Here is a 17265-nt window from a genome sequence, read left to right as displayed (position 1 = left end):
CGCTAGGTGGCAGCAGACGTACCAGGTCAATTCCCTTGCTCACGTAGTTCTGAGCGCACTTACCGAGAACAATGGATTTTACCTGGTTAGTCTGCTGCCACCATGCGTCCCAATAGTCCCCTTTGTGTTTCTACCATGGTGGTTTAATGAGTATACTACAAATATAAATATTAATAGTAAACTTGCGGGTACAACCATGGGTAAAATCTCCTTTGAAGGATTGGTGGCTCTGACAAGAGCCGGTTTGGTCTCGACGTTTCGAACAGTATACTCTGCTCCTCTTCGGGAGAAAACCATGGTGGTTTAGTTTCTTATGTCAGTTTCGTTTCGATTGAAAATTTATTTAAAACTTAAAATGTTCTTAACATTTTGATAACCAATTAAGTGTCACGCCAAAATTCGTTTTCATCCTCGAATAAAATACAAGAACAAGAGCGCCACCTTGTGCCGTAAGTTTGCCAACAGTTTTTTTTGTTTTACTTTATAATTGATAATATAAATTTCTAAACACATTTATATATTTCAATTTGCCCCCCAAAAAGGAAAACCGACTAAGTTGTTTTCCTCCTCCAATGCAAAAAAATAAAACAAAATAAACTGGAAAATATATCCCGCCAATGCTTACCCGTTGTGCCTACTACGTTGACACTGCACTACATTGCGATATGGTGAGATTAAGGCCTTTAAAAATCTCACCCTGTCTGGTACATGTACTCCGTACGCTTACACTATCACATATAAAAGTGACGCACCATTAGACTTCCCCAGGTTCATTCCCTTTTCGAAAACACGGATTTGGCTTTGGATTTGTTTCAGGCTAGCTAGGCCCCACCACCCACGGTTGTGCTTTGCGTAACGCGTACGCCCTCATGGCTTCAGACGAGAGGACGAAGCCTGAAGCCGAATCCAAAGCCGTAATTGTAGTTTCGAGAAGGGCTTATGTTAGCACCCTGCAGTGAATGCTTTGTTGTTTTGCGTGCAATAACAACATTGCAATACAGTAGAGACATGTCAGAACAGGGCGAACCAGCTGACTGGTCTGTGTCGTGTTGTCTAGTCAGTCTGAGTCAGTCACCTAAAGTGAAACACCTCACGATGGCATAATCATACATCACGAAAACTCTGTCAACAAAACAAAAGATAAAGAAACAGTTCTATCTACTCAGTGCCTTCAACGGTTGACTGTAAAGTTTCAACCAGAGTGAGAAAGAGGTGTATTTTTTTTCACCAAAACTACGCCAGCCAGACTGCTGTGCCCGTTTTGACATCTTCATGTGTTTGTGTGCCATTTATTTTGACCTTTGTAAACACCACTCAGTCGGTGTATGAAGGTTTTCGGAACTCGCCAGCTTTATCTTCACACAGTGACAGTTTGTTTGCGTGTTCAATCCAATACTTCGCATGTAGAAGACAACGATGGCAGGCTGTTGTAGAGCTCAGGTAGGTTCTGGTCTTTTAAATCAATTTGATGGTGATTTTTAATCAACATTCTTTTCCACGATCATGACGATTTTGTTTGCTGTACTGCAATTTCAGACATCACTGTGTGGTAGTTGATTCCCCCATGGAGGTAGTCTAATTCTACCTCCATGATTCCCCGGACCCGATTCCCCTTACTTTAAAAGCAAAATAAACACTGGGAGCCACGTCATCGAAAAATTCCCTTTTTTTTAAGAAAATAAAAATATTGTACTAGTCTACTCATTACTGCTACTAATTACTAAATTATTACTATTTAGTATTAGCTGAACATGTCTGGCTAAAAAACAAGTGTGTAGTCCTATCTGTAGTGTACCTATCAGAATGTGAATAAAAACATTGTGATTTAGAACGATCTACCGCCAAATAGTGTTTCGGTTCATTTTACTGTCGCCGGTTAAAAACATTGTTACAATTTTGTTGATTTTTCTTTTCAAACTCAAGCCCATTTTACTGTCGCCGGTTAAATACATTGTTACAATTTTGTTGATTTTTCTTTTCAAACTCAAGCCCTGTTGGGGAATGTTGGCCTTCTGCAGCCGATTTCACAAAACTTTACGCAACTGCTTTCAAGTCCTCTTTAGCAACGTTTAAGCATGTTTTGGATAACTTTCCGTATGGCGCCACCACTTTTTCACTCAATTTTACAAAAATGGATATCTCATTGAGGTTAATTAGATACTCAATCATTTCATATCGAATGAAAAAGTGGTGGCGCTTGAAAATGTTTTGCTACTTGCCATTTAGTTAACCGTTTACATTTTTAATTTTTTTTTATTGTAACAAATAATTGTTTTAACTTCCAGGTGAACTGTTGCTTCAGAGGATCACCATGTCCCTGTATTTGCTGTCCAGTCCGGGAATCAACCAGCACCAGAATCTTGTATGCCTTCTTCTTTGTGTTCGGATTTGTCCTATCATGTGTTTTTGTGTCAAATACTGTGGCACAAGAACTTCCAAAAGTAAGTTGGTATTTTGGACACTTCCAAATTAAATTTGCATCGGGGATAAATAATATTAATTTTGGTTTTACACTTTTACCCATACATCTAAGTGTGTTAGCACTGTATACTCGGTACTTTCCTAAGTCCTGTGAAAAAAAAAATCACAGGCATTTTACACGGGTGGGATTCGTACACTAGTTTGTTGCAGTCTTTTCATGTTCATGATTGTTCAATAATTTTATTTTTTTATGTGACATTTAGAAATATATACAAGGTCATTTAAAAATACACGCGGCTTGGAAATTGAGAAAGAATTTATAGTTTTTGAGACAACAAAGCCAATCGCCCCCATGCCTCCTGCCCCAGGTCATTGCCTTGGTGCCCTTGAAATGCTATGACAGTAGATTTTTACAATTTCCTCATTGGGTGCCCTTTACCATGGAGAAATGCCTTGGTGCCCTTGCCCTTCCCAAAACAAAGCATACAGGCCTGGGGTGGATTTCACAATGAGTTAGGACAAGTCTCATGTCGAGTAAGGACCAGACTAGCCTAAAGTTTTTAATATCTCTTATAAAAGAAGTCTTGGGACTAGTCCTAAGTTAGTTCTTTTTTATATTGACCCCTGATGAAGACATACAGTTATGACCATTGACACATTAGGCTACATGTAGTTAATGAATTTTAAAATGATGTGCCTTTCCTTTAATTACAGTACCCTAAGGTGCTAGACTTCTGCCGTACCATCGGAGTAGGTGAAAACTGCAGCAGACTAATCGGATTTGCATCTGTATACAGGATATGCTTCTCCATGGCGGTATTCTTTTTTATTCTACTCATTATAACGGTCGGTATAAGGAACAGCAAGTCATGTCGAGCAGCAGTTCACAATGGGTAGGTGTAAACTTTAGGAGCATTTAAAAAATGGGAGACTTTTGGACGGTCCTTTTTCACATTTTTCGCCACTAGTGCGTGGGCTCAGACTTACGCCCCCATTACTGAGCTCGTAGGGGCACGCTCAGAGCTGCAAAAAAGGAATGTTGCAGCTGCTGCCACCAGCATCTCAGAAGTCTCCCACTGGGCATGCTGTATGTATGTGCATAAAACTGAAGGCAGAACATTCTGCTGGACTGCAACATTGTGCTGAACTACTGCTCCCGAAGTATGTTTTGCTTGATTCTGTTTACTTGTACACAACATGTAATGTATGGCCGGATGGTGTGGTCAAGCTCTGGTGTTGTCAGACAGAGAAGGTTCGAATCCATGTCAAGTGCCCCCGCCGAGCAAGGCACTTTAAAACCATTATTGCTTTGATAACAAATTGGGAAGGAAATTGCATTGTGCTCTACAAACCAGGCTCCTAGTGGACAATGGTGGATGATACCATTGCCTACATCCTTAAGTACATGTACATGTACACCCTAAAGCACCCAGTTTGAGAAATCACAAAATCCCTTCCAAAAAATGAAGTTTCTTCGTTTTTTTCCCCCCACAAATATTGCCACCTAGTTTGCTGAATATGTGTTAATTTTACAAATGGTTCTGATGCCCCTAAAACCACCAATTAGTCCATTTTTCTCAGACAAAACAGGAACAGAAATAAAGGGAAACCAATCCATTATAAACAATAGAAACAATAAAAATTGCTAGTGGTTATCCCAGAAAGGAAGTGGAACCCAATCAATTAGTTCCTGCTGTTACCCAAAGTTCCTGTCAATTTATCCGACAGTGGTCATAGAAACTAAACAACAACCAATCTTTTGTACCTTTTGGTGTCATCCTGTCTGACAGGTCTGGAATTTCAACTTTGAGAAAGCATGGCCATTTTCATTTTGCAAAGGGCGCTTCTGGGCTATTGGAAAATGACTGTAAAGTGTATGGGAAGCTTTGAAGGGGCACCAAGGCCAAGATCAGGGGCAACAGAGTCTGGTGTAATTCTAGGCCAGCTGTATGGTCATTGTTTTCCAAGTCCAGTAGAAAAATAAATCAACAGGCAACTTGGATTATAGGATTGGAACCCACAACCCCCCAAATTCAAGAGCTCATGCAGGCCTTGAGTTCCAACTTTGAGAGGGCAAGGCAATTTTTATTTTGCCAAGGTCACTTCAATCGAAAATTTACAGGGTTCAGGCTAGTGATTTATTTGCGTCAGGCCAGTGGTATTGTGTTAATAGATTGTCTGTAATAATAATAATAATAATAATAACCCGTTTCTATATAGCGCTGTTCACACCCGGAGGGCGTCCCAAAGCACTTCACATTATTACCCCTGGTCACTGGGCCTTAATTCACTCCTTAAACCATCTCAGCTCCCTGGAGGGGAGTATGCAGCCTGTGCAACATTAATATGCGCTACTCGGCTAAATCAATCACAAGAACCATCTCTGCCCTCACAGGTACCCATTTACCCCTGGGTGGAGAGAAGTAATCATAGTTAAGTGTCTTGCTCAGGGTCTTGCTCAGGGACACAAGTGTCACGACCGGGATTCGAACCCACACTCTGCTGAACAGAAGCATCAGAGCTTGAGTTCGGTGCTCTTATCCGCTCGGCCACGTCACCCTACAACTGTGTAATTATATGTTTAATTTGATACCCTTAAGTAATAACTCCTGCTGAGTTTTGACATATATTCTCTTCTACAGCGGAGCTATTGGTGTTTCATAGTGTTTCTATGGGTTTCCTGTATTTTAAAGTGTATTTATTGGTTTCTCTTTCTCCACAGATTGTGGTGTTTTAAAGTGTTGATTATACTAGGTTTCTTTGTGGGATCTTTCTTCCTACCGATATCAGACATCATGCTGACCGTTGGGTTATACATCGGCTTCACTGGGGCTGGCCTATTTATACTCATGCAGCTCTGGATGCTGCTGGATTTTGCCGCAACGTGGAATTCAAAATGGTAAGTTGTGTCATGAAAACAACATTAGTATGGATATTGGCGTTATGGAGAAGTGGGGGTATCTACCTGATAGCCAAACAACACCAGGGTCCAATTTCATAAAGCCTGTAAGCACACAAATTTGCTTAGCATGAAATATCTTCCTTGATAAAAACAAGATTACCAACCAAATTTGAATTTGTTGCATATTGTTGCTGGCATTCAGGACAGCTGTTATTTGCTTATCCTGAAAATCACGTGGAATTTTGGTTGGTAATCCTGTAATGTTCTTGCTAAGCAAATTTTTGTGCTTACAGGCTTTATGAAATTGGGCCCAGGCTGCGACTGTAGGTACTGTAACCACAAACAATGATTCACAAGACCTGTACACAGCAACAGAGTTGGTTAACTTTACTGAGATTTCCTTGTTGACAGCGAGTCGGCGACCTATTGGTCCAAACTGTTATCCAATGATGGTGTCCTGAGAGTGCATGCTTTGGAATAGAGAGACACTGTACGTATATAATTGTGTGTTTTTTTAAATATATTTTCCAGGTCAGCAAATATTGATAATAACGGTTCCAAGCTCTGGTATGTAGGTAAGCTGAATCTTGAATTTTAATTTTTTTTTTCTTTTTTTTTTTTTTTTTTTGGGGGGGGGGGGATTTCAAAGAACTGTCTTCAAACTGTCATTTGGATTTTATGTGTTACCATTGCAAAAGGAAATTCAATTCAAATGGATTGACAAAGGTATGTACACATACCTAATTAATATGATGCGATCCAAATATTAACTTGTTTGTCAGAAATATCAGTATGGAGAAACGAGACAAAACAGACAAATCTTGCTTAAAAGAAACTGGTTACCATCCAAAATTCAATAAAAAAAAACATTATTGCAATTTGTGCCCCACTCATTGTTTGCTTAGCAAAGAAATTTGCCAAGCAGTATTTTTTTTAAACAACTTTATGAAATTGGGCCCTGGTAATCTTCAGGAGAAAGCTGGCTTTGTTTCTTGTTATTTTAAAATATTTGACTTCCTCTTGCAGCCTTAATCTTCTTCATGCTTTTCTTCTACGCCCTTGCCATCGGCATTATGATCTTTCTGATCGAGGTCTTTGGAGAAGGTGTTGAGTGCATCAGGAACATCTTCTTTGTCAGTCTAAGCGGCATTCTCTGTGTGTTTATCAGCATCATCTCCATTATGCCCTGCTTACCTAGTGGTAGGTAAAACTCTGTCATGTCGGACAAACTAGTAGATTGTTTATAGAAACATCTGAACTATGAACTAAGCGTAATTTCTGTCATACAGCATTGTCCACTAACCATGTTATCAGTGGTCTGTTAAAGGCAGTGGACAGTGGACACTATTGGTAATTACTCAAAATAATTTAACATAAAACCTTTCTTGGTGACGAGTAATGGGGAGAGAATGATGGTATAAAACATTGTGAGAAACGGCTCCCTCTGAAGTGACGTAGTTTTCGAGAAACAAGTAATTTTCCACGAATTTGATTTCGAGACCTCAGATTTAGAACTTGAGGTCTCGAAATCAACCATCTAAATGCACACAACTTCGTGTGACAAGGGTGTTTTTTCTTTCATTATTATCTCGCAACTTTGATGACCGATTGAGCTCAAATTTTCACAGGTTAGTTATTTTATGCATATATTGAGATACACCAACTGTGAAGACTAGTTTTTTACAACTACCAATAGTGTCCACTGTCTTTAACAGTGGTCAAAATTCACTCTGAGTGGAATCCTTTTTTTGTTTATCAGCATAGTCTCCATTATGCCGTGCTTACCCAGCGATAGGTAAAACTCTGTCATGCCGGACAAACTAGTAGAGTGTTCAATTTTTAGAATGTGCGCAATGAACATTCATTGCTTACAGGTGGGCCAAAAAATAGGGGGAAACAGAAAAGAAAGTCTTTTTGTTGGGGGGCTACAAAAACATAATGGCCGACAATCAAATTCTGTTACCAGCCAATGACATTTGGCCCTGGTGAAGCTGCGGATAATCTAGAATGGGGGAAAGTTTAGAAAAAGATTTTTCAGGTCTCGAAAAACGAGAAATTAACTTGAACAAGGACTATCTTTTTCTATAAAATCAAATCTGTTTTAAAATTCTATAAAAATAGCACTGCAATCTTGCAACTTGTTTTTGTTGTTGAAATTTTGTTGTTTTGGTTATGAAACTGATACATAGCTTTTGTTTGCAATTCAATGTTTTCAGACTATCCAAGGGGTGGCTTACTGCAGGCATCTATCGTGTCGGCTTACATCATGTATCTAACATGGTCAGCACTTCTAGTGGAACCACCAATGGAAGGTTAGTCACAGTGTTTTAAAGGCAGTGGACACTATTGGTAATTACTCAAAATAATTATCATCATAAAACCTTTCTTGATTACGAGTAATGGGGAGAGGTTGATAGTATAAAACATTGTGAGAAAAAGCTCCCTCTGAAGTGACGTAGTTTTCGAGAGAGAAGTAATTTTCCATGAATTTGATTTCGAGACCTCGAGTTTAGAATTTGAGGTCTCGAAATCAAGCATCAGAAAGCACACAACTTTGTGTGACAAGGGTGTTTTTTCTTCCATTATTATCTCGCAACTTCAACGACCGATTGAGCTCAAATTTTCACAGGTTTGTTATTTTATGCATATGTTGAGGAGATACACCAACTGTGAAGAATGGTCTTTGACAATTACCAATAGTGTCCACTGTCTTTAATAACAGCAGAATTTGTTTTTTTACTCTTACAGTGATGTATACTAAGCACTGTATACTTAACAGTTTTGCGAGTTCTGTGGAAGAAGAGACATTCCAAAGGCAAATCCCTTTGGGAGGAATTCGAACCCCACGAACACATGACCTTTGTATTACAGATGTCAACCACTAGACCACCGAGCTAGGCTGTTGGCTCGAGGCAGTTCGAATTTAAAACTTTGTGTTAGCAGCAGGTACTGCAACAATTTAATAGATGTTAGCAATGCAAAGGTCATGAGTTCAAATCCCACCCAAGTTATTTTCCTGTGAAATTTTTTTCACAGAAATATATATTATATGGGTTTTCTATCTCTAAGCAATCACAACTAGGAATTACGAACAAGATACAACAACTGATGCAGGTATAAACTGATGGACAAAATGAAGGTAAATATTTCATGAGACAGTGTGAGTTCTGGCTCAGAGATTAAACCAATTCTGCCTGTGATTTTAGGTCCACAGAATTTACTGTTTTTATTTCCTGTTTTGAATCACAGTGAAGACCCTTACAGTTGACAACGGAACCCAGAGCCAGTACAATGTGACGTACGTGACATGCGGTCTGGGTAGCTTTACCTCGTCTCTATTCATCATGGATAGCACCCACTCTGAGCTGATCAACGCTATCATTGCTGCCGTTCTGCTTCTAGGTCTGGTGCTTTATGCTTGGTGAGTAGATTCCACTGTGGCTCATTGTAGTTTGGAACCAAGGTTTTAGCCAGGATTTGGTAAAAGGGGGTTCCAAATTTGCTGAAATTTAAAAACTGGGTGTACAAATTGTACGCTTACAATACATTTACAGATAAAACATGGTGTCCACTTGTAACAAAACATCAGTTCTTCAGGGGTGTAGTTTTTCAGGATTTTCTTAACTATTCATTTGAGCTTTTCTGAATTTTTGAGAAACAAAACAACATCACTTATCCTTTGAGCGTTGAACATTTCTTGAAAGAAGTAAGACGGAAGTAAAATTTTCCATGGAATAATTTTACAGAGTTTTCCTCCGACATCAAAAACCAAAACTTCCTTCATTGTCTTCCTCCATTCGGGTTCTTGGCTAATACAGTGATTAGGTCGATAGTTACTTTTAAAACTTGTATGCTCTCCTGGGCACCCCACTGTTGGTTGCTTTTCCGAGAGTCCTTGGCTTCACGTTCAAAATAAATGAAATGAAAAAAAAATTGTCGGCAGTAGCTCATTTGTTTTGGTCTCATTTTAATTACATTTACACAAACTCATGTCATGGTATTTTGTTCTACCTCCAAGGATATTTTTAACCTCATATAATTGCAAACCTATTGTTTTTTAAACATCTTCTTGAACACATCCCCGTTGCCAATTCCTTAGCCTCTGGACAGGAATGACGTACAGGAAAAGAAGAAATCAGAGACATGCGGCACGCAACGTAAGGCAGCCCTTGAGTATCCCTGGTTTGTTGGCCATTTTTTGCATGGTTGTTGGTTCTTTTCGTTTATGGTTGCTGCCTCCTGCAAGGTAGATTATACACAAGTGGTTGGTGTTAACTTGTAGTGCTGACTTGCTGTTACTTGGTTTTGTTTATAAGTGTTGCAGATGCATGAAGCAGGTTTTAATCCCAAATACAACAGGTTTAATCCCATTTAATGACCTCCCTAACTACTTTCTAACACGCAAATTGTGTTTACTTGGGCAAAAACTTTTACAGGGGTGAGAAACTTCAGACTTTTATCGTAATTCAGACCTTTTGATGCAATGTTGGGCAACATTTTTACAAGGGACCTTGGACACACCAAAACATTTTGTCCCTACATCTTTTAAAATTTTGCAACCATGCTACAATGTAGCAAGAGACCCTTGCTAAATTGCTCTTGTGTGAAAGGGGCTTAGCTGTAAGAGAACTTTACTCCGTGTACTTCTTTTGAATGGTTCAAAGTTCAGACAAACGTTGAATTTCATCTGACAGAATCAATTCAACTTTTTTTTGGCGGCTTGAGAGATGTATAGAGACTGTCAACCATTGATTCATGAGTACCAGTTACTTTATTAGCTTGCTTTTAATTACCCAGCTGGGTGCCAAAATTTTACACCAACCGTGGAATAGCTTAGATTTTCGTTTTTAGTAAGTGGTAAGCGCTAAGCAGCACGGTAAAATAATGTTATTTTTCTTAGCAAGACTTTTAAAATGTCTTTAGATGCTAACACATTGCAGCATGAGATATAGTCGGGCGTTAGTTGTGTTTAACAACAACATTTTATGTTTTGTCTCCAAACTTTGGAAAATGTTATCTTCCATTTAAATTGATTAAGTTTATGATTTATCATGGGGGCAATCTTTGGGCTGTTTCAGTAGAAAAATTACTTTGGAGGCAATTATCTTTCCAGCAGTTTGTCAAGTTTGACTAGCGTACCTGGATTATTTTTAAGCTAAGCTAACCAGCTTACTTATTTTTTAAACTTCGCTTTTTGCGTATTACGTACCGTGACTGTTCCCAGTGCTAAGTTTAGCTTATTGACTAATATTGCACTACAGGATGGAATGATTCTAAAGCCAGGTTCATACTTCTTGCGGATGCGAATGGGATGCGTATTTGACGTCATAACCTCCCCTTCGCAGCGACATTCGCAAGTGAGTTGAGCAGAGTTGAGCTGCTGCAAAATATTCGTTGCGAATTTGTGACGTCAACATTCGCTTTGCCTTCGCATTCGCAGGAAGTATGAACTGGGCTTAATACAGCCATTGCTTTACCATCTTGTACAGTGATTTTGATGAATTGGTGTTTTGTTATTTTTTGAAGTATTGGTCAGGTCCAAATCAACAGCTTCAGCAGTGGCTATGGCTCTGGCTAGAGTACTGAAAAGGCCTATTCCACAACATTGTTGCTGCAGCCAACATTCATAGCTGATGCTGAAGTCGCTTGATTTGGATGCAGCCTTAGGCCTATGTCACACGAGGCAATTTACAGACAACCAGTTCCAAGCAATCTCAAAGAAGAAAAGGCATTCCTATTTGAATGTTCAACATTTTTTTGTAAGGGATCCTAAGACATTGCTTTGAAAGTTGCTCATATTGCTACCAAAGTGATCCTTTTGCATGCACTGCAGTTGGTTGCCTCCAAGCTGCCTGTAAAAGTTGCCTCGTGTGACAAGGCCCTTACAATGCAGTGAAGTCATGTGCATGCTGTGTTTTTATAACTTGGGGTTTAACAAAGAAAATTGTTTAGAGCGGGATTCGAACCAACGACCTTTGGATTAATGTACCAACACTCTACCAACTGAGCTGGCTAGCCCGATGCCAGCAGCTGACACCCCCAAACAAAGACATTGACAAATGATGGAGACCATCAACCTAGGGCTAGTAAGCTCAGTTGAGGCGCCGGTATGTTATTCCGTAGGTCTTTGGTTCAAGTCCTGCTTTAGTAAACTTTTCTTTGTTCCACCCCCAAATCATTTAAAATCGTTTTTGTTATTTTTTGTTACTTCTTGCCTGCCTTGCAGTGTGCGTTCATCTGGTTCAGCACTCCGCTTCTCTAGCCCTAACTCCCATCCTGTGAATGCATGCTTAACTAACAGGCAACGGACACTGCAGCATGAGGTACTGCCTGTGTACCAGGGGCAGGGTGCAATATTAACCTTTCAAAATAAACACCTTGTTTATTGTTTAAAAAATTGATCGCAATGAATGATAGACTTGTGGAAATGCATGTATAATGATAGACTTGTGGACAAGTCGTTAATGGTCTGCCGTGGTGAGATAGTCGAGTTGTGGTGGTGCTCTCGCGAGCTCACTGCTCTCGCTCCAACTGCTGGTTGCCGACTTCTACTCCCCATTAATGGGACTGTCGACGTGAGAGCAGTAGTCTCGCGAGAATATCGCGGAAATCACGAGAAGATATTCGGAACGCTATCACTGTGACAGACATTTAACGACTTGTCCACAAGTCTAGTATAATGAAGAATAAAGTTTTCAAGATACAATTTAATGTGTTTGAAAAATGCCTGGAAGGAAAGAGTAATATCGCACCTTTCCTTTTGTTACACGTCTTAGCTGTAGCAGAGTAGATAATGTTGAACAGTTTAGACAAGATCCACTTCACCTATGATATGATTAAGTAATAATCCGTTGTTGATGTATTTCAGAGTGTTGCAGCTCCCCAGTCCACTTCGACATTCTGTTGTTGCTGCACTACATCAACGCCAACCCGAAATGGTAGGTCATGCTATACTAATACTTTCATGACTTTAGAGAGAACATTAAAGTCGTGACAGTGACTAGATCAAGCTAGTCAAAACAACCAATTAAGAACTCCTCCGCTGTAGTGAAGTTATTCGCCTTTTGAGATTGTTTTCTTACTTTCTTAAAGGAACACGTTGCCTTGGATCGGTCGAGTTGGTCTTTGAAAAGCGTTTGTAACCGTTTTTTATAAAATGCATATGGGTAGAAAGATGTTGTAAAAGTAGAATACAATGATCCACACAAAACATGCCTCGAAATTGCGTGGTTTTCCTTTTACTTCGTCGACTAACACGTCGGCCATTTATGGGGGTCAAAATTTTGACTCCCATAAATGGCCGACCATGTTAGTTCGCACAGTAGAAGGAAAACCACGCAATTTCGAGGCAAACTTGTGTGGATCATTGTATTCTACTTTTAAAACGTCTTTCCAACCATATGCATTTTATAATAAACGGTTACAAACGCTTTTGTTTTGACCAACTCGTCCGATCCAAGGCAACGTGTTCCTTTAAGATGGCCTTGACAATTCACTGGACTATGCCTGCAATATTTTTATCCAGGTTACTGTTTCGCATTTTTTCAAACATTTTTGTTTTATACATTGTAAATATTTTCTCTCCTTAACCATATATGTCTTTAATTTGTAGTAGTGTAATTTTTTTCTAATTTAAAATCTTTGCATATTTTTCTGTAATTCAACATCTGGTCGCCATTGGAATTTTGTTTTTAAAGAATAAACCAATACTGAATAAATTAATGTATTACACTATCAATGCATTGTAACGACTTGTCCACAAGTCTACTCTGCACTCAATGCACACTGCCTTATATGATTTTTTAAATTATTATTTTTAACATTCAGATAATGTAGAGAGAGGAGATGATAAAAGAGTGAGTTTAGGACTGATTCACAACGAGAGAGACGGAGTCATCTACAGCTACTCCTTCTTTCATCTCACACTGGTCCTGGCATCTCTCTATGTCATGATGACACTCACTAACTGGTATAGGTAAGTTAACCTCTGTCTGCAGTACACATTTATACCAGTTTACCACTGGCCCTGTTGCTGAATTATTAACCAGTTTACCACTGGCCATGTTGCTGAATTATTAACCAGTTTACCACTGGCCCTGTTGCTGAATTATTAACCAGTTTACCACTGGCCATGTTGCTGAATTATTAACCAGTTTACCACTGGCCATGTTGCTGAATTATTAACCAGTTTACCACTAACCATAATTGCAGAATTGTTAACCTACAAAATGTATTTACCACTAACCATAATTCTATTGCAGAATTATAAACCAGTTTACCACTGACTTTTTTATTAAATCCTTTTTGGTTTTTCTCTTTGTTGATATTTTGTGTGTATTTTTTTCTGTTTTGGTTATTATCCTTCCTTAAATTTAATTTTTGTAATTTTTATGAGCACTAGGATCCAGTGTTTGTACATGAGTTTGCAATAATTTCTCGGTCACCTTTTTTTCTTGTATGTTCAGTAAGTTTTTGTAGGTTTTAGGTAAGCTGGGTTTCATAGAAGATCAGTGATTTTTTTCTCACTAAAATAAAATAAAAATTATTACACATAAATAAAGAATTATTGGCCAGTTGACCTGACAGAGTAATCTGTAATGCCACTGTCTTTAGTAAATTAATGTGTTATAAACTGGTTATGAGCTCTCTAAACTTTCACACAGGGTAACATTTTGTGTGTTTAATTGTTTCAATTATGAAATAGATATTTAGTTTTTGTTTCCCCTCTCCTGTAAACGTAGTAGTGTAAGAAAACATTTTCTGATTGATTTTATTTTAATTTTATTTATTATTTGTTGTGATTAAATGACTTGATCAGTTGACGTGATTAAAGACATTGGACACTATTGATAACTGTCAAAGACCAGTCTTCTCACTTGCTGTATCTCAACATATGCGTTAAATAACAAACCTGTGAAAATTTGAGCTCAATCAGTCGTCGAAGTTGCGAGATAATAATGAAAGAAAAAACACCCTTGTAACACAAAGTTGTGTGCTTTCAGATGCTTGATTTCAGGACCTCAAATTCTAAATCTGAGGTCTCAAAATCGAATTCGTGGAAAATTACTTCTTTCTCGAAAACTACATTACTTCAGAGGGAGCTGTTTCTCACAATGTTTTATACTATCAACAGCTCTCCATTACTTGTTACCAAGTAAGGTTTTATGCTAATAATTATTTTGAGTAATTACCAATAGTGTCCACTGCCTTTAAATTGTTTGATATATTGATTTGATTTTTCAGACCTGAGGAAGCAACTCTGGAGAACCTTCACCGTACATGGCCCCCGTTCTGGATCAAGTTGGGCTCTAGTTGGCTGTGTGGCGCCCTCTTTGTTATCAAACTTATCACAATCATGCATTGCTGCACAGACCAACCTACAGACAGACAGAGACGAATATCACGGAACTCGTACCAGCATCCAGGGCCCCATCCGTGAGTTGAATTGAATTTGGATTATGTTCGAAAGGGCAGACGATTTGACCTGAAGGTCAAATTGAGGAAGGAATCATTCATATATTAACAAAAAATTAACACTTGAAATGTGTCTTAAAGACACTGGACACCTTCGGTAAAAGACCAGTCTTCTCACATGGTGTATCTCAACATATGCACAAAATAACAAACCTGTGAAAATTTGAACTCAATTGGTCGTCGAAGTTGCGAGATACTAATAGAAGAACAAACATCCTTGTCACACGGAGTTGTGTGCTTTCAGATGCTTGATTTCAAGATCTCAAAATCAAATATTTTAGTGGAAAATTACTTCTTTCTCGTAAACTGCGTTACTTCAGAGGCAGCCGTTTCTCACAATGTTTTATACTATCAACAGCTCTCCATTGCTTGTTACCAAGTAAGTTTTTATGCTAACAATTATTTTGAGTAACTACTAATAGTGTCCAGTGCTTTTAAGCTGCCATGGAAAGATCTAATGTCTCGGTGATATACCATGTATTCAGTGAACATTTAGTCCTTAATTTGTCTTTTGCCTTTTCAGTAACAGACATAGTCCTAAGTCACCAAGTTGTTTTGATGTACGGTCCTTCTGTAAAGTAAATAAAAAGTCCATCTGGAAGATAAAGACCTACTTTGTTGTCTTCTCACCTTTTAGGAACAGACATAGTACTACCTCCATTTAGGCACTCGAGTCCTAAGTCACCAAGTTGTTTTGATGTACGGTCCTTCTGTAAAGTAAATAAAAAGTCCATCTGGAAGATAAAGACCTACTTTGTTGTCTTCTCACCTTTTAGGAACAGACGTAGTACTACCTCCATTTAGGCACTCAAGTCCTAAGTCACCAAGTTGTCTTGATACATATACGCCTTCGGTAAGTTCTACCATAAGGTAAGGACCATGGTCCAAGTTACCATGGTCTTACCAACAAACGGGTGCAATTCTCTACAACCTTCTTGATACATATTTTGTACTTTTTTTAATTAAAGGCAATGTCATTATTTCTGATTAATATTCAACTCATCAATATTTAGCATAGTGTTTAAAATAATATGTGTCTTTGTTGTCAAACAATGAGGAACCCCACCCCAGTTTTTAAAATTATGTCAATTTAAGGTGGGGGGGGGGGGCTCATAAACCCTGAACATTTTATGACCCTCCACAAAAGGTCCTTAAAAGTAGACTTGCAACAGTTTTGTTTTTGGTTTTACTGTGCCTTGAACACCCAGCAGGGTGGATATGTGCGCATGACAAGTCTTATTATTATTATTATTATTAGTCTACCAATGAGTTCAGCACTACAGTGCAATTGCTCTAACACTCATAGGTTTTTATCGGGACTCCTGGACTATCCCAATTTGGTGGAAACTCTACCCCAAAATGGGCCCTGTTTGAAACCCGATTATCAATCCCCTTAAATGATATTGATCGAAAGATAATAATAAGGCCAGTGAAAAATGATTGTCAGTTGGTTGTCGGAGCTTTCTTTAACATTTTTAAAACCTGTTTTAACAGAAAAAAGTCCTTAAAGAATTACTGTATATGTTTATTTATATTTTGGGGACATGTTCATATAAAATTTGATTTGCCATTAAAGGAACACGTTGCCTTGGATCGGTCATGTTGGTCTTTGAAAAGCGTTCTGTTACCGTTTAATATAAAATCGATATGGTTAGAAAGATGTAAAAGTAGAATACAATGATCTACACAAATATGCCTCGAAATTGCGTGTTTTTCTTTTTACCTCGCGACTTACCTGGTCGGCCATTTATGGGAGTCAAATTTTTGACTCCCATAAATGGTGGGAGTCAAATTTTTGACTCCCATAAATGGCCGACGGTGTTAGTTCGCGACATAAAATGAAAACTGTGCAATTTTGAGTGATACTTGTGTGGATCATTATATTCTACTTTTAAAACATCTTTCTAACCATATGCATTTCATAACAAAAAGGTTTCAAACGCTTTTTATAGACCAACTCGTCCGAATCCAAGGCAACGTGTTCCTTAAAATATGTACACACAAATCATAGACTTTGCAGCTCTATGGTGTACATGTTTGACAATAGGGACTTTTCGTTTTCGACGACGGATGGTTCTGCGACGGTAAAGATGACATTTGGCGTCATCTTCGCATGCGTCGGCTTTGAGGACGGTCGTCCCTCAATTTCTACGACAGTACTTGGGATGAATCTTCGTTGTGCTGAAATCGGCAACGTTTAGCTGAACAACCGTCGCAGAACCATCCGTCGTCGAAAACGAAAAGTCCCTAATGATGAATACAACAAAACTCCTCCTCACTTTTCAAAGATTAATCTCACAAGAAACTGCTAATCAATTTCCACTGGCCTGAAGATGATATGGGACTTGGTTATGCTTTAGTTACATGTATGACTGGTTATCTGAACAAGCTCGTTGCTGTTCAACAACAGACAAAGGTGTGGACCTTTATTTTTATCTTTGTGACACACAGTTTTATATATTATTATA

The 17265-nt window shown here is 38.6% G+C and overlaps 1 protein-coding gene across 2 annotated transcripts; it reads left to right on the top strand.

Annotated features, from left to right (window-relative positions):
- The first annotated feature begins 1024 nt into the window (after positions 1 to 1024).
- On the top strand, positions 1025 to 16558 carry LOC139942266 (serine incorporator 5-like). Of its 2 annotated transcripts, none has more exons than XM_071939061.1 (13): positions 1025 to 1440; positions 2286 to 2441; positions 3136 to 3314; positions 5144 to 5320; positions 5855 to 5898; positions 6350 to 6523; positions 7540 to 7635; positions 8573 to 8744; positions 9423 to 9480; positions 12192 to 12261; positions 13151 to 13298; positions 14567 to 14758; positions 15574 to 16558. In XM_071939061.1, the coding sequence occupies exons 1-13, from the start codon at positions 1417 to 1419 to the stop codon at positions 15599 to 15601; spliced, it is 1518 nt and encodes a 505-aa protein (XP_071795162.1). In that variant the 5' UTR covers positions 1025 to 1416; the 3' UTR covers positions 15602 to 16558. The 2 variants fall into 2 exon arrangements, with proteins under 2 accessions (XP_071795162.1, XP_071795161.1); XM_071939060.1 differs by lacking the exon at positions 9423 to 9480 and adding an exon at positions 11550 to 11646 and having other exon boundaries at positions 15574 to 16435.
- The last annotated feature ends 707 nt before the right edge of the window (positions 16559 to 17265 follow it).

The sequence above is a fragment of the Asterias amurensis genome, chromosome 9, assembly GCF_032118995.1.
Source record: "Asterias amurensis chromosome 9, ASM3211899v1".
In the NCBI taxonomy this organism is placed as follows: domain Eukaryota; kingdom Metazoa; phylum Echinodermata; class Asteroidea; order Forcipulatida; family Asteriidae; genus Asterias; species Asterias amurensis.
The sequence above is the reverse complement of the archived record's forward strand: the minus strand, read 5'-3'. Positions and strand labels throughout refer to the sequence as shown.